Source organism: Thermobia domestica, chromosome 13, assembly GCF_964235325.1.
Source record: "Thermobia domestica chromosome 13, izTheDome1.hap1.1, whole genome shotgun sequence".
In the NCBI taxonomy this organism is placed as follows: Eukaryota; Metazoa; Arthropoda; class Insecta; order Zygentoma; family Lepismatidae; genus Thermobia; species Thermobia domestica.
In genome coordinates, this window is record NC_137466.1 from 74353479 (window position 1) to 74380868 (window position 27390).

The 27390-nt window shown below is 31.3% G+C and overlaps 1 protein-coding gene across 2 annotated transcripts in view; it reads left to right on the forward strand.

Moving 5' to 3' along the window:
• Positions 1 to 27390, forward strand: part of LOC145668244 (sodium/glucose cotransporter 4-like) — a 255030-nt gene that overhangs the window by 209115 nt on the left and 18525 nt on the right. For both annotated transcript variants that reach the window (XM_081735925.1, XM_081735926.1), the window contains exons 8-9: positions 9014 to 9257; positions 10854 to 11004. In XM_081735925.1, coding sequence (XP_081592051.1) covers positions 9014 to 9257; positions 10854 to 11004 — 395 coding nt within the window. The remainder of the gene's footprint in view (positions 1 to 9013; positions 9258 to 10853; positions 11005 to 27390) is intronic.

Sequence of the window (27390 nt, forward strand, 5' to 3'; positions counted from 1 at the left end):
AACGCTAAAGTCATCACATTATTATAGTGTTGCCAATCCGTAAGTCCGTCTAGTTACATATTTTGATCAGTGGAAAAGTCCCTAAAATATGCTTTTCGACGATTTTAAAATTCAGAGCGTACTCAGTTATGAATGTTATTTCACGTTTTAACAGTAAAATCTCATTGTTTGTCTTGATTTAATTTTGGTTCCGATGATTCTAATAAAATAAAATTCATATGTATATTTTTCGATTTGTGATTAAGTATTTCTACCTTGTTTATGAAATGTTTGATTTCCATGAGATATTTGAATAAGCGTGACACCTCGAGATTCTTCTTCATCATCTTATTCTGATTCTTCTTCTTCTTCTAATTTTTTTCTTCTTATTATTGTTAGTCTCTTCCGTTTAATTTCTGTTGCTGTATTCATTTTTGTCATGCCATTGTAAGTTGGTACTAGCATGTCATATGGGTATATCATTGGCTGTCGACATAGTAATTTTCATATTCCATTAAGTATTTTTTTAATGATGGTTTACAACAAAAAATATTTCCAGATTAGTGAGGGATTTTTGCACTCCTTTCTGCAATATATACGATAACTTTAGTCATAATTATATAGCTATCCAATTCTCAGAAGGTTTTCTTTCTTTTCTTTTTCTTTTCTTTTTTCTATGTCTGTCTCTTCTTTCTGGTTATTCCTGTAGATTTTAAATGCCTACGTTTGCCATTTATTTAACGTTGATCTTAAATACCCATCTAGGACATCTCAATCATATATTAGTTTTAGTTGTTTCTCAATTTCATTATCTTGCGATACTAATTTATTAACTCTGAGGAAAAAATTTGACAGTAGCCTGAATAAATAGGCTGATTTTTTTATCAATGGAAAAATTCGAAGCTTTTTGTTTTGTGTTAATATATTCACTATTTTGCTGAGTGTACTCTATTACACATTAATATTCAAGTACGTACAAGAAATATAAATACTTTAAGTTGAATAAAGATATTATTTTATATACATTTTGACGACTTCATAGATGTCAAAGCAGAGTCTTATGCTGATTAGGAATTTCATCCTTCGCTTGACAACTGTAGAAAAAGGACTTCACAAAGGTTTGAAGTTGTTGCGAAGTGTTGAATACGTATCTCTGATATCTACGTACGAGTTATACTTGGATCTAAACATTTATAATTTAAAATCGTTACTTCTATGATGGCTGTAAATTTTGATTGTCACTGATTTGTGAAAATAAATGTTCTTTGATTATAATAGATTATCTATAGCAGTTTGTAAGAGACATTCAATTAATCTAGTATTATAAATTAGATGTATTAATCTAATATTTTTGTGAAAATTGACTGTACGCATACGATTAATTAGTTTGGTGCGAATCGCCGCTAGCACTCCGATTTGTTTCTGAGCTATGTCTTACGAATTTCTTGCTTACAGTTGTCTGCTTATGATTTTAGCTATGCTATTTTATTATTATTATTATTATTATTATTATTATTATTATTATTATTATTATTATTATTATTATTATTATTATTATTATTATGAATGTTTGTTCTATTTGTTGCCAAGAATCACTTTCAAGTAAAGTACTTTGTGTAAGCGCATATATAATATCATATTAAACATGAATGAGCATAATGATAAAAGCATATTACAGATCATACGAATAAAATCATAATTTTACAGGTCATAAAATTTTTATTTTCACATTCCACATGTATGTGCTGTTTTCACATAAATAATACTTGCAAATATTCCTTTACTTTGTTAAATATGTAATTTCTCAGATACGATAGGTATTTGGACACCTTGGTTTTACATTTATTGCATGCAAACGTTTTTGGCTTATATATGTTCAAACAAATAGTAATCCAATATATATTAATCAATGGAGAAAACAACCGATTTAAACTTACCTTTACACACCAGATTCTCTGTGGGTAATCCAACCTTCGTATTTCTAATAAAATTTGTTGTAAACTAATTTAATATGAGGGACAATGTTTTTCGAGGGGAAAAAAACTCAGTAATAATGTTGGAACAAGAATTTATAAGAGAATGTTTAGTAACCTAATAGAAAATATTTTCAATTCTGTACATATATTTATATATTTTGATTTATCATTTATACGAGAGGGGAAAATGTTGACAATTATGCTTTTCCCTCCTAATTATCATCACAATGTTTTTGTATATTGAGATTGTGTAACTTATTGATACAATTTGTAGTTTATATTACAAAACTTAACTTCTCAAGTTATATTTTTAGGTTTATAGAAAGAGAAATTATTTTATTTTTTACCTGTTGTGTAATTAACTTGACTTCAGTTATATTTTTTTCCGAAATTAATAATAACGTGAAAACTGGAACTAACTTTCAAGAATCTTAGCAAAAAACAATAAGGAAGTTTTTCTGTTAAAAATTATTTGCAAGAATGCATTTATTGGTTTTCTTTTGCCTTTAAATAGAAAAGTTACGACTTCTTTAAGATGAAAAGTTTCTACTGAGTTCATATTAAAAGTAATATTGCAATTTAAATCTTTTGTATGATCCAATAATGAAATTCTCTTACGTAAGCATGTTACATTTTATGGCAAAAGTGTTCAAAGCGAGTACATTTACGTAATTTACAAATGAAATAACTTGGTTGATTTAACGTCGTATTGAATTTAAATTTGTATTTTTATGATCTTTTCGCCGTGTTTGACATTAGTTTGGTCAAAGATATATATATATATATATATATATATATTTAGAATTCTCGCTTCGGTTATGTGAGGTTAACGCGTCATTAATTTTTTTTATACTGTAAACTGGATTATAGAAATCGTGGAAACGTAATTTTTTAAGAATAAAATTTCTGAATATTCGTAACATGTATTAATGAAAGAACGAAACAACCGATTTAAATGTATTTTTATATACCAAATTCTCTGTTGTGCGAATTCAATAACATACAAAGAGTGAAAAGGTGATTTACTGGACCGAGATTCAAACCCATCGTCGTAGTGGTTAACGCATTGGCACGGTCCCGGATTCGAGTCGCGGTCCAGTCAAACACTTTTTCATTCTTTGACAGTAGTGAATCAACACAAAATAAATATCCATAACTTTCTTTTTAATATTTTTCTTCGTATTAATTGGAAAGGCATATGACTTTGTGACTAACTTAAATTAGAAAGCCTTTCCTGAGTTACCCTGAGTTAAAGATAAAAGCTTCTGGGAAGAAAATTTGCTGAGCATGACTATACGATCATTGTATTTCATGATAAATCATTAAAAAAAATCGGAGATCTCAAATGCAACATATTGCATGCAAGCAGAATCGATTTTCAATATCACTGTAACGATGGGGAATTGATACAGATTCAACTCCTTTGCCTACATTATTGTTAACAAGACTATGTTTCAAGGTCTATCAATTTCCTCATTTTATATAGTTTACTAAGTGTATATCTGGCTCCAGGTGAATTTGATAGTGGCTCTATACATATAATAATAATAATAATAATAATAATAATAATAATAATAATAATAATAATAATAATAATAATAATAATAATAATACAAATGTTGCCATTTTAACTAGTGTTGCCAGCTTTCTTTTTGTAGTCAACTGGACACATGCCACAATATAAAGATCTGTTCCAATTATAATTATCTAAAATCAGAAACGAAACAATGACAAAGAAACAATACGAAGTACATTAGCTGAAATTATTGCTGATGGATATTGCCATTAGCAATAATTTCAACTAATGTATTTGGTATTGTTTCTTTCCTTTCTACTTGATGGTAAAATAAAAAAAAAAAAAAAAGATTTGGGCATCCCTATTTCATACTCCCACTTTTGCTTAACTACATTTTGTTAGGTATTACCAAAAATGCAATCACATAAACATAACAGTTGCTCTTGTAGTCTTTTTTAATTAATTAATAAATTAATTTTTTATTTAATACACACAACGTAGAGGAACTTTGAATTTCCTCATTTTGTAAAAAAAAATTACATTTGGATTTTTTCAAACTAAATGATTTTAAAAAAGCCTTTCACCGTGTGAAAAATTACATGTAAATACTGGTAAAAATATATAAGTTTTGTTTGTTCAAACAAATAATTTTCCGGTGTTTACATTTTTAAAGTAAAATTTGTTGTAAAGTAATTTATTAATGAGAAATTTATATTCGAAATATGTTCTGATGCATATCAATTCTGGGAAATAGATGTGTATCTAGGTACAACATGCTTGTCAACATTAAACAGAATATTTTCAATTCTGTATATATTTAGTATAATTTACTATTTGTATCAGAGGTAATATTTTGACAATTATAGGGAAACATTGATATGCTTCCCTAATTTTTGTTACAATATATTCTTTAATTGTACTATGAAACTTGGACAGTAAAGGCTTAAGACAGAAAGCTTATCAGTACTTTCGACAGAAGATGGTAAGAATTCTATGAATGACCAGAGGCCTATTTCTCAAAGCGACATTTTTTTTTTTAAATTTTTAACTAAGGAAGTAGAAATAGTACACAATATTTAATTTTGAAAAAAATTACAGTAGTATTACAGGACTAGTAGTTTTGAGGAATAGACAGAAGGGGAACAAATGAAACCTGTTAACTAAAAACTGGGGATAGAAATCCACCTCAGTACGCTTGTAGACAGAAGCATTTTACAATTTTTTGGCCATATTATTAGAAAAAAAAAGAATGAATGATAATTGGAAAAAGTAATTGTCAAAGGCAAAATTAATGGTAGGAGACCACGTGAGCGAACAGCAGAAAGATGGATCGATCAGATCCGCAACATCACCAGATTTCTATTAAGCATTAGTGTGTGGAAGGCAAACTACCGCGAAGAATGGCGGAAAATTAATACCCATATCTTCGAAACTCTTAAGTCACGATACTCAGTCATAAGTTTAACGAGTGATGAGAGTTTAGTGATTGAGTTCCACAAGTTACATACAACATTTGTTCTTTATTATAAAAATTATTTTCCAAGATAGGCCCTTAGCTTCATGAATAATTTTTGAAAACCTATTTATACATTTGAAAAATATCTGTGCATTAGAGAGAAAAAAATCTATCTGTTATATCTGTGTATCCTGCTATTGGAACATTGTACCAATCTCCTTGTTTACAGATCTGAGAGAATATTTGATTTTGAGTTAGCGTCTCTTTTAACAGCGAGGCTATATGAGACTCGAACCTACTGATTATCGTGGGGTCCGAACAAGATAAGCTCTCTCCAGGAATCTAACCCTGGTCTTCCGTGCCAAAAGCGATTATGCTATCCATATAGCCACGAAGGGTTCTTCAATATGATAAATACGCAAAATGAAAATCAATCGCCTTTGACATGTTTACTTTGTCATGTTTACTCCTTATTCTAACTCTGAAAGATTGATCTACGAGAGCGCATTTGGGTTGGTGTTGGGGGAGTGATGAGGAAATCTAATTCAAATCCTTGTAATATTATTGTACGAACTAATATATACGCACAACAAATAATGAAGTATTGGAAGACAATGCGTTTACATGTATCATAGTATTATTACTCCCACAAGGTTATTATTAGGCAAACAAAATACTATTTAACTTATTGCTTTGAGTTCCAAACGAGTAACCTTTCTTCTCGATAAGAGTTAATGTTAAAAAAAAAAAAAAAAAAAAATTTGCTAACTAGTAGTCTTGGCGTTTTGAGTTTCGCAGTTTAACTCTCTCTCATTAAAATTAGTTTAATAAAATGAAAAAAAAAAAAAGAAAAGAAATGAAGTGAAATCTTTGAGTTTAACGTCCCACGATTATGTCCTTTAGGCTGAGAGAGACTAGGATTAAAGCAAGTGAATGATGATGGAAAAATTGGTGTAATGAAAAAGTGGAAGGAAACGGGAGTACCCCAAGAAAATCCACAGGCATAATGTTGTCCACCACAAACTTACTTGACCGAGATAAAACCATAAACCTCACGCACCAGAGGTAAGAAATCTACCACTGAGCCACGGAGCCCCCCCCCCCCCCTTATTTAATAAAATGAACAACAATTAATTTGATGGACGGTAATCCATATCAATTTCAAAAATCATATTGGTCATCTTTTAAATTTCTATTATATAGCACTTTCCAGGAAGAAAAATAAGTTTTTCGAAATATTTAAGACTTCCTTAAGTTCTCTTGTGTCAAAAAATTCTGTAAGTGAGGTCTCCTAGTCTCGCATTCATCACTTCTGAAACGATCTTCCCGAAGTTAGTTCATAACAAAGTTAAAACCTGAAGATACCATACAAAGTTCGTTGAGCATTAGATTCCACTTTAATTTCGTTCTTTTTTCTTTCTTTCTTTTTTTTTTTTTAATTATAACACAAAGCAAATTACTTAATTTCTTTGTTAAGGGCTAATTTGCTTCTTTCTACATTAAGAAACTTAAAACATTTGCAACATCATTAATTTTCTAATTTTTAATTAATCTTCTAATCTTTCTAATATTTACATCTTTAAATTACCATCAAAGAGAGAGAGAGAGAGAGAGAGAGAGAGAGAAAGTGAGTGAGTGTGTGTATGTTCCTTTCTTTCTTTTTCTTTAATTCTCCAAATAAAATTTACTTTTTCTCTGTTCAATGGTGATATTAACATGCTTTCCACCATTTATGAATTGGTGCTTTTTGCATAACGTTATCCATTTCATGCTAGATCTTACGCAGAACGTGGGGGAAAATTTTTAGCATATGCTTTATTTATTAGTTCCATAGTTAAGTATTCGTTAAATGGGCTTTGAACTTGAGTTATCTTGGGGCCAAGAAAAATTAGTTGATGAAGGTTTTAACTCATAATCATGTATATAGAGCAACTGATAGACGAAATACAACGGGTACTGTACGGCGCAGAAGCAACACAGAAACGTGGAAATTACACCACTGATGCAATCGTGTGTGAGGTGTCTGCTATTAATGTAGTAATGCTGTTCAAAGTACCAAAGCACAATTCAGTTATTCAAGCATAGTTAAACAGTACCACGAATACGGATTTATTATTAGATGCTCCACTATGAATACCATAGTGCGACGATGTGTGTGTAACCTCTGGACTGTGTATAACCGACTAATCCACATTCGAAACGGACTCCAATTAAGCTGACACCAACGGTGTTGCGCATAATTAAGACATTAACAGGGTCGGAGAATGCTGTGGCGTGTCCTTTTCCTGTTACAACCAACCATCCACTATATCTTACAAAAATAAATAAATAAATAAATAAAATAATTTTAAAAAAAAATAATCTCGAGACGTTTCGCGCTGAAAGTGAACCGTGTCATGCAACGGAAAACAAACTACAGACAACTGTACGTACAAGCGCTACCCGGTGGAAGATCGGTGAAAGTTTGTAGTCACTGTAAATCTGGCTAATTGTAGAAAGTTTTGAGTAACTATGTATAGAAATGTCGATGAGAAAGGATTAAGCATTTGCTTCTTCAGTGTGCCGAAAGTTACCCACGCAGTTTCCTGGTTGTAGCTGGATTTTGTTGCGGAAAAATTAAAATTATGTCAAGTCGCTAAACGATGTGAAAACTAGTGCTGCGATTAGGACGAATATTTGCAACACCGAAATCAACACATTCCATGAAACGGATATTAGCTGTGTGGAACTGCATCAGAAGAAGCATTCAGTAACAGCCAAATCATTGCTAGTATTCTGCAGATGGATGGAAGGTAGAACCGAAATTCATGCTATTCCCTTCACTAACATTCCAGTGATAAATCCCAATGCCAGTTCAATGGACTGCTGTGCCTTTGGTCTTTGAAACTCCGTCTTTCTCCTCGTAAGATGCGAATAATTGCCAGCCTTTGGAAAGCGTCCAAACAGAAGTGTAAAGAAATCCTTTACCGTGAGAAGTATGCAGTTAGGTAGTTATCAAGAGTGCTGGTCACCACACAAACACAACCGATTGTAGAGCTTCCTTATTGCTATATGGTTAGTGTCCTCACTTTTGGCACGGAAAAGACTCAAGTTTGTTCTTAGTGAGAGCTCAAGTGTTTCACATTCCAGGTTCATGTCTCATATAACCTCAGTGTTGAAAGGGACTCCAATTCAACGAAAACTAGTGGTGAAATGTTGGACTGTCATAACTGAGTGAATACTTCAAAGTTATGCATATTGAAGCGTATTCTCCTCTGTATAGATTTAGATTTCATTTGTATCGTTTCATTTTTCCTGTTATACGGGGTTACCCTAAATGATTCATGGGATTTCAAAGCTCTGTTTAATGACAAATATACGACGTACGAAGAAGGATGATACGTGAGAAGATAAATACACTCACTAAGTTTAAAAGGCCCGCCTCGTGGCTTGTGTGCACTAGATGGCAGGCTCTGTGAGAGCACTCTACAAGATGGCGGATATGCAGAAGGGTTTTTGTATGTCAGAATATGCGAAGTGTTTTTCTACGAGTGTTTAGCGTGAATTTGTACGTTTGTCTGTGTAAAGGGAAAATGACGGGGCAACTGCGTGTCTCAGATGAAATCGTGGAGCGCGTGAGACAAAACTTTGTGCGCAATGCACAAAACTCAACTGTTCGTGTAAGTTGTGATTGGATATTTCGCATAAAACAGTGTGGAATGTTGGCAGCGGCGTTTGCATTTCAAATCCTACCGTTTGCAACTGTTACAACGAATGCACGCTGAACGCTCGTAATTGACGAACGCTTCGCATATTGTAACACACAAAAACTCTTCTTCTGCACTGCCGCCATCTTGTAGAATGCCATCATAAGCCTTCCATCTAGTGTGCACGCAAACCATGAAGCGGGCTTTTTAAACTTAGTGAGAGTATCTATCTTTTCGTGCATCACCCGTCTTTATTCATCATATACTCGTTATTAAGCAGTGCTTTGAAACATGATGAATCATTTAGGCTACGTGGATTGTATTCAGTATTTCTCTTTACAAGTTACAGTTTAAACGCTAAAATTTCCCTCAAATTAGGCTCTACTCTTCTGTTTTCCAGATGATGGTTCAGCGTGCTCTTGCAGCGAAATCATTATCTCATGCTCAAGGTGGCACTCTTTTCGCTGGCTTTATTAAGATCCTGCCCGTTTTCATTATGGTAGTTCCAGGCATGATAAGTCGAGTTTTGTACACTGATGAAATCGCCTGTGTAAAACCAGAGATATGTCAAAAAGTCTGTGATAGTGAAGTAAGCTGTACAAACAGTGCCTATCCCAGACTTGTTCTCGGCATTATGCCAGGAGGTAAGTAAATGGTCTATTTAAAACTATAACGTCGCACCCAATGGACTTTGTGGTGGACTAATACCGTGTGCGTGGTTTTCCTCTTACTTTTTCCATTGCATCATTTTGTTCATTATCATCAGTTTCCCTTAGCCTCGGAATATAAACATAGAACATAAACTAAAATAAATGGAAAAATATGCTATGTATGTTGATTCATAAGGTGATTTTGTTAAGGTAATTTACGAAAATACTGAAACAGACCCGTAACATAAGTATCATTTCAGGTGCCTGTTTCCTTTTATTCCACATATTCGAATCAAACGAATTTTTTAAAATATATAATATAAAATAATATGAAGGAACAGAAAACAAGTTACACGTATGTTACTATAAGGTCTGCACCTCTTGGCCAGTATTTAATATTCTGCTAAGGTGAGGATATTTGAGGAGTAGTATATCATGTGTGCCCGTCTTATTTTGGTTTTCATTTGAAAGAATAGAATTAATTGACTTCATATAAAATTTGGAAACCGCTGATACGTCATGCATTGAAAGTGTAATTTCAAAAACTTCCATAAAGCTCATCTCTGCATCAAAAAGTTACGAAACCTTTTTAAAAATACCTTAATATCGAACATCATACCAAAGTTTTCAGCATAATATCCTCTTGCTTTTCTAAGATAAAAATAAACGATAATAAAGAAACAAAACAGTTACACACATACACAAGACTTCCCATGCATCAAAGAAACTATTTTCGTACAAATATATTCATTTAACAGGCTACGTTAAAAACCCAAGGTGTGTACTATTAAATGTAGAAATTCAAGAATATTTGTATTCTTTTGTCTATGTAGCAAAATATTTCGGCGTCTTTCTCTTTACCGCCTTTGATTTGGAATTTAAAAATTGCAAAAGGTAGATGTAAACATAATGCTTTATTATCTGTCTGCTTAACATTTAGAGAAGAAAGCTTTATCCTTTATTTATACGAGTATTTACCTTGTGTCTGGCTACGGTCTAGTGATCGTCTAGCTCCGAAGACTATTATTACATCCTAATGAAATTTATGAGGAACCATTGGAAAAGTATGCTCTTTAAGACAAAAGAATTATCAAAATCAGTGCACCTGTCTCAAAGTTATGGGCGTATATATACTATACAGGGTGACACAAAACAACATTGACAGCGTTTGGGAGGTGATTCCTGACACCAAGATAGGACAAAAAGTCGGTTAAAAATAAGTATATAAACTAATAGCTGGACAAAATGCTAACACTCTCAGAAGTTATTTGAAATTCAAATTCCTAAAAATACCCTACACTTACAAGGTTTCGGCTCTCCCTCGGAAGTCTTGTTCACTGAGAATGAAAATAGAAGAAAATGTAGTAGTTGCAATCTTTTTTGTTAGCTCGCTGCGAAGTGCTGATTAGGAATTTAAATGTAAACACAATGATTAAAATATTATTATTATTATTATTATTATTATTATTATTATTATTATTATTCACAAGTTTGAGAGTGCAAGTTAATTCAGGAAACTGAATTTCAAGTGAGAAGGATAAATAGCTGGAATTTCTGATTTTTAATTATTTTTTCTAACTTTTTCTGCAGGTTTAAGAGGAGTAATGCTAGCAGTAATGTTAGCAGCACTAATGTCAGATCTTACCTCAGTGTTCAATAGTGCTAGCACTTTGTTTACTATGGATATATGGAAGAAAATAAGACCCAAAGCTGGAACTAGTGAACTCCTTATCATAAGCAAGTAAGTAAGCCCAAATATTTTCTCTCTGTCATTTGAAAAAAAAAAATCGATTAAATTCTCTCTAATATCTGCGAATTTATGCAGATAGTTCAACCGGTAAAGTATGGACTGGCTTTTAATTACATAAAATGGGCAGACATTGTCAGGGTTCTTAGGTTGCAAATTTTTTAAACATATATACTTTTTTATTTCAACAAATATTGCTCTAGATCTCTGTTGGTATTTCTGAGAAATCTTAAATATTTTGTAAGGTGTGTATTAGTGATAGACCAGAATTTAGAAAAAAAAAATATATTTTTAAATTTATGAAAGATTATATAGTGATGTGATCTTGTGTAATGAAGCTAAATATTAAAATATAATAATCTAAGTTCCTAAATTTTGTGGTTAGGAAAAGTACGTCCAGCAAAGCTACTTCATGATATTAAGAGAAAGTTTCAAAAATTTAGTGTTTATTAGTTTATGGCACATTTTATTTATTTATTTATTTATTTATTTATTTTGTAATAATTACGTTGACATAATATTATAATAATTGTGTATATTCTTATTTGTTGGAAAGCGATAGTTAGGCGATAGTAGTCTTCTGTTTGTGATTTCATCTAATTTCTCATATGCTTTCTTAAATATCTTGCTTATCTGATAGTAGAAATCGAAAACGAAACTGGTTATTTAAATTTCTGTTTTATCACTTCGAGTAGCTTCTTTAGTTATAGTGTAGAAAGTAGATTAGCTCTATCGTTTTTTCTTTAATTATAATTTTGATTTCATATTTATTATTTCTAATTTTCTTTTCGTTACATTTGATTATGTAGTAACTAACTAGTCGTTAACATTCTATAACATCAGAAAAAAAAGCCACTCTTTTTGTGTTCCTTATCTCGACGTCATATCTAATTCATTTCTAGAAATTCATTAAATATATTTATAAACACGAGTAAGATTTTGAAAATTTCTAGTGAATGAGGAAATAGCGTAGGCGTGAACTTAATATGGAAAGGACTTCCGGTACAGTATAGTTAGTTAGTACGTTCTGTTTTCTAATATTGTTCATTTAGCAAGATTTGTGTTAAACATTAATAGGAACAAAACAAATAAATAAAGACTGATAGATTGAGAAATTCGTTTCTTAACAAGACTTAGATATTGAATCGTTAAAACTTTTTCTTCTTTTTCTGAAATGAGAGCAAAATTTAAAATTCCTGACATTAGAATCTACGAATTGTGGTCGGAGAATTTTAGGTCTTGACAAGAACACGTGACTTACAAGCAAAACAAATTATATACCATTCATATTTGTAAATAAAGAATATATTTTGTAATTTTTACTTCAGGAAGTATTTTAATAGGTAGTTTTCACCATACTTCTTAATAGTAGGTACCGAGAAAAATTGTATCAGATTTTCACCCTACAAAAAGACTAATAACAACATAAAGTATGACTACCTTAGAAATAGATCCCATCAGTACAAATACTACCATACCTCCAACGCGTAGACTATTGACAACACAGTGGTAGAACGCAGTCAAGTGTGAAGGGAAGAAGTTACCACTGGCTATCTAATGAATGGAACAAACTTTATACCGATATACCTGTGAGGAGGATCATATTTCGGCATGGGCCAACAGGTTTTAGGGGCGGGGAATATTCCTTTTCATATTTTAGTTCAGGAAATCTCAGAAATGTGTTATCAATGAGCATGTGAGTGATACACAGAATTTAGCGTTAGTAAACATCTACGTAACAAGAACATGTTTGGCAAGAAAGAGGTAACTAATATTTTATCTATGAATTTATATTAGTTTTATATATTTTTTCATTGTTGGTACCGTGTTCTTTGATCGTAATTTAAAACCTTTGAATTGTTGATTAACTTCTAGAATTACCTGCAGGTTTCAAAACTTATTATTCAGCTGCTAGCAGAAATTTATGATTGTTTCATTGTTGTGAGAAATTTGTATTATTATTATTATTATTATTATTATTATTATTATTATTATTATTATTATTATTATTATTATTATTATTATTATTATTATTATTATTATTATTAGTTGTATTATGTTATTCTATTTGCATGCGCCCTATGTAATTTTTTTCTTTCTTGTAAGGGGCACTTGTGGCTGTATTGCTGTTTGCTTCTAATAAACATACTTCTAATTAATTATTATTATTATTATTATTATTATTATTATTATTATTATTATTATTATTATTATTATTATTATTATTATTATTATTATTATTATTATTATTATTATTATTATTATTATTATTATTATTATTATTATTATTATTATTATTATTATTATTATTATTATTATTATTATTATTATTATTATTATTATTATTATTATTATTATTATTATTATTATTATTATTATTATTATTATTATTATTATTATTATTATTATTATTATTATTATTATTATTATTATTATTATTATTATTATTATTATTATTATTATTATTATTATTATTATTATTATTATTATTATTATTATTATTATTATTATTATTATTATTATTATTATTGAACTTGGTTGATCTGGTAAGCTTAGTGTTATGGTCAGCCATTGTCTCAAATTTTCTACACCAGTATTTATTGATTTGGTGTGGGGAAGGGGCGGCACTTTTATTGTGACCTAGAGCGGCTAAAATGTTGAACACAGCTCTGGCTGCGAGTACACAAATCCTTCGATCGTCTGGCCAGGTTAAGGCAATTCGCGATCTGCAATACTCCCGGCAGTGCGTAGAGAAAAAGCACAACATTTTGTTGATGCACTGATAGTTTTAGTTGTTTGGGAGTGAGCTCGTATGGTGTCAACATGAATTCTTCCTTTGATGACGCAATGGAACACAGACATTTGTTCGTATCGCATTCTGAACCACAGTCGTCATATAGAACCAGTCGTCCCATTTTATATTGTTTCGTAAGCTGATGGAGGTGTTGGCGAATAGTTTCAGCGGTGCAGCTGAAAATTTTTCTCCAAATAACTCACATATTTGACCATTAACGGGCTCAAGATGATCCACATACGGGTTTTAGAGAGCAGTTTACGCTCATGAGGGTATTTGAGGGAACACTTTTCCATTGAAAATGGTACAGTCAAATGGAATAATTGTAAATTTGGGGGTAGAGTAGTAAATATGGGAAAAAGATGGAATTTTGGGAGGATAATGGTAAATTTCGGGGGTTGCACCCAAGCACTTAGGGAGGAGGCAGATAGGCCCCCATGATTGACCTGAATAGCCACCTTGAGTCCTTCATTTTCTACAGAACTAGATGTTCGTACATGGTTCGTTTTGGAGGAATTTGTCACATTTTTATTTTTATTTTTTTAAGCCACCGTTGTACTGTCCGCTGAATTTTACCACATCCTTCCTGTTGAATACCTGGTACATTTTACTTTCTGTTTCGCTATCGTTTCTTTCTCGTTTAAATTCATGGAATCATACAGGTCCTATAACACTGTTCGACCTGTTCTAACTAACATACGTGGAAATATGATGAAACTTTGAGTAGCTACTGCCACTAAAATGTAAATGACCACACTGTTTTAGTGTTCAATTAGGTCATTTTGTCTAGGTCTTTTACTGATTTTTTTAATCCCTTTTTTAGAATTAGTTGCGTCTACTTCATTGGACTTACGCGTAGGCCTCAGTAGACGTATCTCCTTTCTACAGACAGCGTATACAAATTTCCAGTACCACGGGCTAGAGTTTTCAGGAAAAAAAATGATACGTTCTGAGCTATGTTTTGCTACTTCTAAGTCTCACCGTCAGCTATCTCAAGATATTGACTAATAATTAAATTATATGAGCTTAATGACAGATTGAATTCGTGACCACTTACATTAAAAACAACTTTTGACTACGCAGAAGTTTTCATTTATGTCCTTAACATGAAAGTCCGTTAATATTCATAATATTTGAATGAAATACATTATAAATGATTATATACACAAACAGAACTTTGTTTTGTGTCTACAATCAAAGTAAAATTAATAGATTTTTTTCTTCCAGAATCCTTTGTATCATGTTCATGATATATGTAGAAATTGCAATGAAGGCTGTCAATAAATATTTCAGAAGCTTGTCTGTCTCATATTTATTGATCGTAGGTTTACAACTATCAATAGGATTGATTTTAATTTATTATAATGAATTAAGGTAAAGATCAGAATTTAATAGATCAGTGAGAATGTAATAGAAGTTATAGTTATCCTTTCTCTTTAAAAAAAAATTAAAAAATGCATGCGCATAAGTCAAACAGCTTTTCGTTCATTAAATGCATAATTTACAGAATAATATATTTTTCATATTTCCATTAATGCACATTCAACTTTAAACTTAGCTAAATTACCTTTTCTTTATTTACTTATGTGTTATTTGTGGTATGCATACTTTTTGTTTTATTTATGGTATGTTTTCTTTTAGTAAGATAATACTTTACCCATTATACCGTCTTACTTAACTTGACATCATAGACAATTGTATGTATCTGAATGGCTTATGTATACAAGTGCTATACCAGATGTATCAAAAACCCGGGGTCATTGGCCAACTCCATTATAAGTTATGAACATCAGCGGTGAGCCAGACGTGTGGCTTATTGAGGTTGTATGAAGGATGTAAGTACAAGTCTGGGTTTTACCGCTTAACTAACTGTCTAAGACCACATGACAGTCATTATGTCCCAAAAGACACAAACGACTTTCATTGCTGAATACCACTCTCTTCATTGATCTGACCACTGCAGTCTCTTTCTATTCTACCTAAGATGTTCTCAGTGATTAGTGAGTGTCTATAGTAATCGCGTAAGAGGAACGTGCGGGAGTATACAGCGTATATCAAAAGTTTGGGGCAGCATGTATCAAAATTAAGCAATGATACAAAGATGCGAAGAAATAGAAAGAAAGGAAAGTTGTTGGAAGTAGGTGGTTTTAAATCTAAGGTGATGATTTTTTTTTTTTTTTTCAGTTGCACTAGCCGTTTGGGCTCCATACTGGCAAGGCAACTTACGTTAAAACATATTGATCACCATGTTTATCACAGGTGATACACACGGCGTGTTGCATCCACACGTTGTGTATCATTCCTGATACACAGCTAAGTTCTTTTTTATCGCCATAAATTAAGCAATAAATCATAAATTATAACAGAGATTTAAAAATTTTTGATAAACACTTGTTTTGCAGCTGGAGGTTGCCCTAAATATCAACTTGGCGCTAACAGTAAACTTCACAAAAAATACTTTGAGGCGATCAATGTGTTACAAAAAATCACGTGGCCCGTTTAGCAGATTGTTCGATCGGAACGTAAGGGTACGCAAAGATAACACGGAGAATGTCCACATTGTTGTGTGAAGGAAACTTGGAAAACATCGAAATCGTTTTCCAACAATTCTGTATTGCGGGCATAGTGAGGGCCCAAGGAAACAGCTTACTGGACTGGCAATGTTGCTTTTTGATTTAATATAAGGCACTTTACCATTGTGAAGCTCGAACTGTTGATGCAATTCGAAAAATTCCACCATTTGAGATGGAAAAACCATCTATTTCCAACAATTTTACCCTTTCCATCTTATTTTATCTGGATACTTGTCGGAACTAATTTTCCAATCGGATAGTGCTTGTCCCCATATCAGCAGATTATCCCACTTTAGTTGGTGAATGCCTTCTACATTGCTTTGCTAAGTCTACAGACCTCAGCCTATCGAGCACGTGTGGAACCTGGTGGGACGGCGCGACCATAATCTGGACTGTGGTAACAACTATCACAAGCTACGCCAAAATCTACAGCGAGCATGAGATAGTATATCCTAAACGAAGAGTCAGCATCTTACCTGTCCAAACAGTTCCTTGAGTTGCCACAGACGTAATGTTGGAGTTTACTACCCCTATCAATCATGTATTTCGTCTGAACTAACCTTGGCTCAGACCAGATCCATGAACTACTATGTGTACTTCAATAGATCGTTAGAATGAAATTGAGACTGTGTTTATTTGTTTAATTTTTTAGTTTGAAAGAATCTTGAAGTTAATATGCATAGATATAAAGTATTAAGATAAATCTTCAAAATTCCAATGGGAAAGGAAGATAAGGAAAAGAATCTATATAATTCCATTTTGAGACCTCTCAGTATATACTAACTTCACATTCTGTAGTTACTAATAACGTAATAATAATAATAACAATAACAATAATAGCCACTTCGGTTCATCCAACATTGCTCTAGTACTAACCAACGTATGTTCATTTTTTAAGAGCTTAAAACAAAATTAATTTTCTTTTGCTTGAGCAAAATTAATTAAAATTTGTGTAAACAATCGAGAGATTACTAGGAAAAAAGTGTGATTCGTGGATTAACTTAAATTTTGATAATCAGAAGATATAAATTTATTGTTTTATTTTTGTTTTACACAATTATTTTGCGAAGTAAAATTAAATCTTTAGTTTAAATCCCACGTTATTGTTGAATTAAGGATTTGGGAGGAAACTGGATAACCCCCTTTCCTTTAATTAAAAAAAAAAAAAAAAAAAGCACAAGACTCACGTTGCCACAAATACAAATTAATGTTGCTAAAGTCTTTAGAAATTAGTTATCTAGAAAGCTTTCTTATTTATTCTGATTAACCACAAATAAGCTTTCGTAGGGTTAAATCCAATGTTGGTGCAACCAAGAAGTGAGCTAAGAGATAATTGACAATTTTTACCCTATTTTTGTTCAAATTCTTCCTGTTGACAATGTCTGCCCATTTTACTATTTATTTTAATAGAAGTAAATATTCCAATTATGAGAGTAAATTAAGAAATCATCTGCATATGTACGTAATTTTAAGTAATATTTTTTTGTTAATTGAACAAATGATATTTGACAAATTTTGATCAAATCAAAATTTACTTTTATATTAATTATAATACAAGTTCATATCTTCAAATTTATTGTGCTTACAAAATTTAAACAAAAACAGTTTTTTTGAAATATGTGTTTTAAAATTTCATTTTTTTACTTAGTGAATTACATTGTATAAGAAACCAAATGACAAAGAAGGGAAACATTTTTAAATTAATTACAAATGGAACGATAAAACCAATCATAAGATTTGGAAGAAAATTGTAATGAAATACTTACATTAAAAACGCAAAGAAACCGTGTTGAAACATCTCTTCTTAGTTGAATGTTTTAGTTGCTTACATACTATTTTAGGATAGAAAAACATCTAATAGTAATAGCATAACCGTAGCAAATAGGCATTAATTTTCTATTGTAAATGGCGCTACTTTTCTCACTGATTACGATGAACTAAAATTTACAAGGAAAAAAGTGTTAAACTCTCTTAAGTATGTGAAAATAAAAAATATATATTGCATATTTTACTTCATGAGCTTTTATATGATACAATTGACCATATAACGTATGTTCTAAAGGTATAGTACATAGGAATGTCATATATGGAAATGAATGATAAAAGAACTTGGGAGTCTGTACGACTAAGTAAATGGATTTGCATGATTTTGCAACAACCATTATTAAAAAAAAAATCTTTACAATGTTTGTTATTAATATAATTACATTACTGTTATAATAAGACATTAATATCTCCAAAAGATCAGATATTATTCAAGGATACAGTTTTCAGTTAAATTTCGTTTATGTACCTTCCGAAGAGAATGAAAGTGCTTTTGCCAGCTATTTAAATGAGCACGAATATAACATTTATTTCAAAGTTAGGTTCACTCTGATTTCTAATTGTGAATATAAATGTACAAATACGAAATTAATCTATAAGTTATGCAAAACTTATACATTTTGTGCATAACACTTAAATTGAAACAAAAGAAAAGTGCACGTCCTATTTCTAAAACGTGCAAAAAAAAAAAAAAAAGTTAAGAATCAAACTTCAAGTGGTAATTCTTTATATTGAATGAAAGAGAGGGCATTCAAATATCAGTCAGAAAATTAGACTTTTCAGAGTTGTATGCTGCCGAATATGTGAAAATGTGAAGTAGCCCACTTGAAAACAATAGCTTCGTTGGTTTGACGTTTAATGTCTTTTTCCGACACCGAGGCATGAATCTACAGCTGAACGTGAGTTTCGAATCATAGGAATTCTTACTAACTTGTAAGAACCGAACTTGGGGTCTTGCACATTGGTCACGTATGCTAACCATACAGCCATGAGAAAGCACCTAAAAACAATAACATATTGTTCAAGTAATTCGGAAACTTACCAACAAACTACCCCAAATTCTATGTAAATATCTGCAAACTATTCTAAATTTTAGATTAAATTTAGAAATTGCTGTTGAATATTACCAATATCCGTCATATCTTTCGAAATTTTTTTGCGTAGCCACCGCACTATTTCTGAAATATTTATGGTAAATAAGGTCTGTATGAGTGTATAATTTCTCAAAAAGCTTTAGCTGAACTCCATATTTTTCACATTAGAGCATTTCAGAGCTTATGACTCGCAAAAGAGCTTTTTTAGACCAACATTTAATAAACTTTTTCCCCAAAAATTAGGTTTGTATTATATTAATTTCAGTATTTAGCAATAAAATCAATGAATAATAATATTGTATTATTTTAGATATTTCAGAACAATGTACTCAATTTTAGAACTCCGTGAAGTATCATAAATGTCTGTTATTTGACTAGATGTAGAACCTGTTTGAAATCACCATTTAATTTTTATTTGAAACAAACCTGTAACTAAAGTGCTGCTACCGACTAAATTTAGAATTTAATATAAAATTTATTTTTAATTATCTAATTACCCATTTATGATTGGTTTCTCGAAAACTTTATATTGTGAAAAACTCAATTATGAGATCAAAAGGAATATGTGTATTTTCTTTCCCTTCTTTGTCATTTTGTTTGACAGTTCTTGGAAGCGTCAAATTTCTACTTTCAATGCACTCTCTTTTCAGTGGCCTTATCGGATAACATGGCCGCGCCTATAATGCAGGCTTAAAGTATCGGAGGAGGGTGCTTATTTGTCACCCAACAAAAATGTCACCTCCAATATAGAGAAGTACTGTCAAATCAGTAACTTTCAAACCAGCGTGAATGGAATGCCAGAATAATTTGAACTCTGCAATGTCATTTAGTAAATTATTTTGTAGTTTGTTATTCAGTAAGTCAACTGAAGAGCTTTCAGTAAGGATGCTAGTCCCTTTTTTTAGAATCACTTGAATTCGGGTTTCTTTTCCTCAAGTGGGTGTGGGAGAATTGTTCAAGTGGAAGTGTACAAATGATTGTTTCTGAAGTCTATTGCCTGTTCGTAATACATAGGACATCCCACTAATTAAATTGAGCCTATAGTGTACTTTGGCTTTGGGGAATGTGTTAGTTCTTAAGACTATTTCCTGTTCGTAATAAGTACGACAGCCAGCTAATTAAGTAAAGCCTGTAATGTATCTGTATTTACAGGGAATGTTTACTTACAGGAAATGTTTACTTGCAGGGAATGTTTACCATAGTAAATGTATCTGCGTCACGAGAGAACTCAGATGTCGATGAAACTAGTCTTAAAGAGTGATCTGAGTTTCTCTATGCAAAATTTATTGTTCCTGCAGGAATTTAAAAAAAAAAAAGAAAAAAAAAAGTATAACAATAGACCAAAACTGTATGTAGATTGGTTCAAGAATCTGTGTAATTGGAACTTGCAAGGACTGGAGACGTGGGTTGAGCATTACCGTCCAGTAAAACACCCGTTATGAAAGTCTTCCAGACCTTTTGTTCTTGATAATACGACGAACTCCATTCGATATTCAGACGTTTGCCCCATTCGGTTATTACTCTATGAGGACCAAACCTTCTGATCAAAATATTGGGTTAACATATAAGCCTGTAGTTGGCTGGATAGAATAAGATATTGGATTAAATTTGCAAGGTGTTTCTGAAGGTGAAAAAAAGCAAATTCTGTCTTGGATAAGATCACGATTTGTCATTGGATACAATCTTTGGAGGGGAAGGCATTTCCCTCACCTTGATAGTGGAAGAGAATTAATAAAGTTATATTCATCCGCTTTTTGTTTTATTGTCCGTGTTCATTTATCCACCATAATCTGATTCACTAAGTGCCCATGTAGACAATGAAACCATTCTGATTTTAAAGTCGTTTGATATTATTTCACAGTTGGCTACTCAAATATCAACTCAGTGTGGTACAGGAAAGATCTGCTATATACTGCCTTACCTCTATTGAACATATTTTACTATTTTAACACGGTATATATATCTCAAAATAGCATCATTATATTCTGCATTCTTACGACGATCAGTGTCCGAAGAGTAGCGACGTCCCTTGAAAATATATAACATTGTGTTTGAACGTATTGAATAAACTTATTTCGTAAAAACGTGATGTGCTATTCTATACTTTGTGTGCTGTCACGTTTCTTTTCACGGATGTATTACACTCACAGGTGTGCGTACAAGAGATAAGAGAACTAGTGATCCGGCAACCTACCGGTACAATAATCTTATTGAACGACATTTACTTTAAAATAGGTTTAACTTAAAATAAATAAATAAATAAATAAATAAATAAATAAAAAGATTAACTACACTTTACTACTTCTCTTCTGTGAACCCGGCAGTTTACCCACTCGTATGAATACACTTCCGTCTGAGCTATAGTGCACGTTTCATTTGAACAATCCTTAACACAGGTGGAAGAAAGAAATACTGAAGCAGACGTGGAAAACAGGTTAAATCAGAGTAACTACACTAATATTCAGTACAAAAGTAAATACATTATAATTGCTTCAAATAGGGAGAGAACGAAATAAAGTAAATTAAAATTAATGAATAAATATTAATTGTAAAACGATGCAGTTGGGTGCCATATCATGTAATGTGTTGCAAGGTGGCAAATGGAAAGATTCAATCAGAGAAAGGTAAAGTTAATGGGACCATTTGGGGTTGGTAAGAGTACAGAGTGGCAATGGATAATAAATATATATGGAAGCAGTGGCGATTTCAGAGTTGTGCAAGAGGGAAGCCACATTGATAATGGCGGGAAAACCAGCTTTATATCCCCTTCCACTAAAATCAACTTGACTTCGCGGTCTTCAGTGATTTTTCACTTTGATGGTATTCTTTAAATTCTGATGAGGTACAAATATTAAAAAAAAATAATGATAATAACAATAAAATAAAATAAAATAAAGAAAGAAAGAGACATTGTATAATCACATAATCACCATTGCAGTGTGTGTTCTACACAGAGAATTATTTAACTGAATTTTAAATACTCTATTCGGACAAGATGTTTAAACTGTTTAAGAAGTGTAGAATAACTGATGATATCAACATATTTCTTCAATTTGAATTTCTCAATAGATTCTGTGAAAATAATTTGGTTACATACACATTAATATACATAATTATTAAGTGTAATTTGAAACTGATACAAGACTAAGCATTGATCGAAAGTGAAGTAGCCTATTTTTATATATATATATATATATATATATATATATATATATATATATATATATATATATATATATATTATATTTATTAACTAGGGACACAATAATATTTTTATGATGGTTGGAATAATTTAGATATAATAAATAATTATTTCATCCACTTTCAAATATTTACAGGTTTTCTGATGTCATTCTAGTTTCACCCAAGTGTTGTTTGTGATTAAAATATGCAATTATATAAATTATGGTTTCAAGAAAGAAATACTGGTTTACGCATTACATTACACTACTGTATGTAATAAAATGAGAAAACATCTCGATCGGTTTAATTGGTGAAATTTCCTTTGATAATTATCGAGATATACTTGCATCTTACAATATCCGTAGGTTGAATATGCGTTTTACAAGTGGTACCAGAATCTAAAATTTGTGCAGCGCAAGATTAAGAGTCCAGACAAACAAAAATACGTGGCTGTGTGCGAATTCTTTCCACTGCCTCTTTACTATTGGCTCCTTGATGCGTTACACTATGTGACTCCTGTTAAACCCAATAAAATAGTTCGAATAATCTATGAGACTGGAAAAAGTAATAAGCTCTCTCCAAATGTGTAATGTATCTGCAAAACTAAAGTTATATGATGCACCACATCTAAGTTTGAATAGAAATACCGGAAAAAACTTAGAATATTTTTGTTTATCACTCATGTGCAGAAAAGCTGCACAAAAGTCAGAGTTGTCGATTTTCTTATTTCGAGCTAGATTTGGATCATGTCTGGGGTTAGAAAGTATATAATGATTTGAAATTCAGCTAGTATAATACGGAATTTGAGATACCATATGAGTATCCCCGCCGCAATTTGCAGTTATATACAAGCAGTAATTCAGTCTGCTGTTTTCACATTACAATGTCTTATCTATGGCACAATCATTCCGCTAGATGAAGTAGAAGTGAAAGCCAGCAAGTTATCAGAAACGCGATTTCGTGGCCCTTCTTTGAGGTAGTTCTATTTTGTCAGTGGAGAGTTCTTCGTTTTCACTGTATAAGGAAAAATCTGTGCAATTCTATTGAACTGTTCCGCAAAATTACTAACAAGAGAATGTAAGATTGAGACAGCAGTTGGAAAATAGATCTTCTATATTATGTAAGAGTGCACGTATGATCTCCGAAAGCATTCAATATTACTTGCTACCCTTCATTTGTTTGATGTTTTACAAAAATAAATAATTAAAATAAGAAAGTGTTTTGCAAGAATGGTATATATTGTAAGTTCTCAAATAAACTAATCCATTCTTCATCAAACTTAGCGCAGTAGGCCTTGATCTCTTAGTTAGTACCCACATAAGATATTTTCGTGTACAAGCCTTTGGTTTCCGAGTTATGGGTATTAAATTTGGAGTTTGGACTTGGAAAAATTTTTGCGACAAACATTATTGATTTCTATTTAGAACAAAAGTACACGGAAGAATGTGTTAAACGTTAATTTGACCCATAAGAAATAAATGATTAGGCGGTTGATAAGCTATGTTGTAAATGTAGTGAATATTTATTAGAAAGATCTGCTGAGATTAATAAAGATTTTTTTTTTTTTTTCGCAATAGGGAAACTTATTAGTATTATCACATTTACTTTTCTTATTTCTCTTCGCTGTAATGTCTATGATAGAGTAACTCCCTAGTTTTGAACCTGTAGCAGGTGTATCTGGTGATGTTGTTTCAGTAGACTTCATGCAAGGAAGTGTTAAGATTTTGAAAGGTGAGGGAGATTTTTTTTTTTTTAAATATCAGTTACTTTTCCCTTTACATTTTCTACCTGACAGTTTACTATTTATTCAGTATAACTGTGAATTAAGAAGAAGAAAGAAAAAAAAAGCCACCAATGAGACAACTACACTAACATCCAATATGGATGCTCTCTAGCTGACTTAATTTTTTTTCTTGGTGTTTTCAATGATAAATGGAGTTATCTTTTATTAATACTATTGTATTTTAACTGAAGCTTTGCAGAGTTCAATTTTTGTATAGCTTACCTAAAAAAGAAAGCAATTGCAAACAGAATCATCATCTTATGTAAATTCTTTTTAATCATATAAAAAAATCAGTAATTTTATGACTATATTATTTGTGTGTGACTCCAACAGGAGCAGATACATCGAAATAACTGTCTAAAATTTGATTCTGGTTGCACTTGCAATCTGTTACATTTATATATTTCTGTAGATATTATTTTTAGTATTGGCATATTCCATTCTTATCAATCTTAATAGGTCATAGAATTTATTTAAAAAGAAATCAAAAAGTTCAGTCAAAAAATTTACGAATCAATGTTTGGTGCTTTCATTACATTTGTCTATTAAAAAAAAAATCAGTTTGATTCATTGTAAATTTTACTTTAAAATCTTGGGAGACTAGCTCTGAACACTTCTTTTTTTCTTGGGTACTTTTGTGATGAAAATATGTAATAACATTCAACAAAATTATGTAGTTTCCAAATAATCATACAATTTTCAGACGTTGCATGCTTTGTTGAGAAATAGATTCATTGACTATCATATAGTGTTTTAGTGTATTCTTTTTCTCTCTCTTTTTTTTAAAAAAAAGAAAGAAAATGTACAGTAGATATTAATAGCTATATTGTTTCAATGAAAAGTTTCTAGTAATGGAAATACGCTCTCCTGTGCTGGATATTGAAGTTTCTTTTTCTCTCAAAATTACAAAATTTGGTTTGGTATAAATGTAGATTGAAAGAGTCTTACTCGAAGACGTTTATACGCGCTGTTTTATTTAAATTTTGATTAAAAATAAATTAATTAATAGAATAATTAGAATGTTATGGATGTTTATCTAGAGCTCGAGATTTTTTTTTTTCCTTTTCCACTATATTGAAATTAAATAAATAAATAATTAACATTAAACTTCTAGTTTTGCAGATAAGTAACCTGAGTTAAAGAATAGGGCATGCCTGCTAAAAGGTGCCATCAGCTTGCTCTAAACACAAGCAGATATGTTTTATCATATTTAGAGAAACTCTGCAAGACTTTTGGCTCAAATTGGGTCGTACATGATTTCTTGAATGTTAACCTAAAGTGAACACAGAGTATTTAGTATGGAGGATAGTTGTTATGTCTGTTTCCAACCACAAGCACCTCTCGTTCTCCCAAGGAAGTTTAAAAAAAATCAAGATAAGAAGTGAGGAATAAAGGTCCTCACATATCATAGACCTAAAAACACAAACTTCAATTCTTTATCAGACATACCAGCTGAGTAACCACACTTAGTAGGATTGACTTGGTATAAGTTAGAATTCAGTTGTGAGCTTTTGTTCCTGAGGCAGTCGATCTTCGGGTTTCTTAGGTTATAGATTTAAAAAAAACAAGAAAAAAAGAGAAAAAAGAAAGAAAGGAAGAAAAAAAGAAAAGCAGTCAACAGTAGTTTAGAATCATAAACAATTAAAAACAAGCTCAATACAAGTAGCTCTGAAAATTTTACTGTTTATATTCACAGAGTAAGGATAGACTTAACTGAGATTCACGTACTATAAGCTTGCAGATATACATATCAGAGTAATGCATAAAGTCGTTGCATTGTTTCTGCCCTTTCTAGCGAAGACGTAGTAATGAAAGAATTTTATCCATAATGAAATTAAAATTTACGTAACTTGTATACATGTAGAAAGATGAAGAGTGTTTATCTGTATTAATTATCTTCTTGGTGAAGCCTTTCCCGCTGATCTAGTGACTTGCGCACATACCTTTGGAGCACGTGGTTCCGGGTTGGATTCCCGGTCGGAGAGCATAAAAATTTGGATCATATACCACCTTAAACTCTAGATCCACGTCTCGGTGCTGGGAAGAGACACGAAACTTTAACAAAAAAACAACCGTATTGATTTAATTTAGAAATTGTTCCTTTTTTGTAATTTAAGTAATACGTTTGTGTCATTAATAAACGTTTAAAGAGATGAAAATAGCAATTTGGAAAAATTGGATAGCTGTTTTTCTGTATCTATATAGTATAACTTAGTGAAGGTGTAAAATATAATTTAAATTTAAAAAATAAAATAATAGCAAAGATAAAAATTTTGATGAAGAAAAGGAACACATTTTCGGAGTTTTTAAACTATTCTAAAACGTTTCGAGTACAGTAGCACAGGGACAGAAACGTGTACATCTAAAGAGCGATGAAGAGAGACTATAAGCATTTAAATTGTATAGAGAAGAATAAAGAGCATTAAAACTAATAATAATAATAATAATAATAATAATAATAATAATAATAATAATAATAATAATAATAATAATAATAATAATAATAAATTGCCAGCTAAAACCAGAGAGAATAACACTAAGAGTAACTATACAGAAGAAAGGAAAATTATTTAAAAATTTCAAATAATTTACAAAGTTAAATAATATTTGGTAAAAGCACGATTTGAGATTAGCTTGATTCAATTTGTATTTGACGGCTGTGATAAAGATATATATATATAGGGAAAAAATTGATTGAAAACAGAAAAGCCTAAAGACTGTGATTGAATAAAGGGGAAAATGTCTGTGATTGAAAAAAGAAGGGGAAAAGGAGTGTAATTGAAGAAAGAGCAGAGGTTTCCGATAGATGCGCAATATTACGGTAAAAAAAGGATAGATTGATGGAAGATTGGCATCAATTGACATGTTAGAGTGTTACGATGATGATGATGATATTAAATATTCAGCATATTTTGGTTTAATTTTTTGAATGCTAGAAAATAACACAATTCCCCATGAAAATACTTCAAACCGTTTTGGATGAAGTCTGTTCTCTATACTAAAAGTCGTTATACGATATGAAATTTATATTCGTGGTTTGTTTAGGAGATAATTGTTATTTTATGGCATGTTTCTCATAAACTTGATACATTTATCAAACGTATGCTGTTCCTTTTTAAATTGAAACAT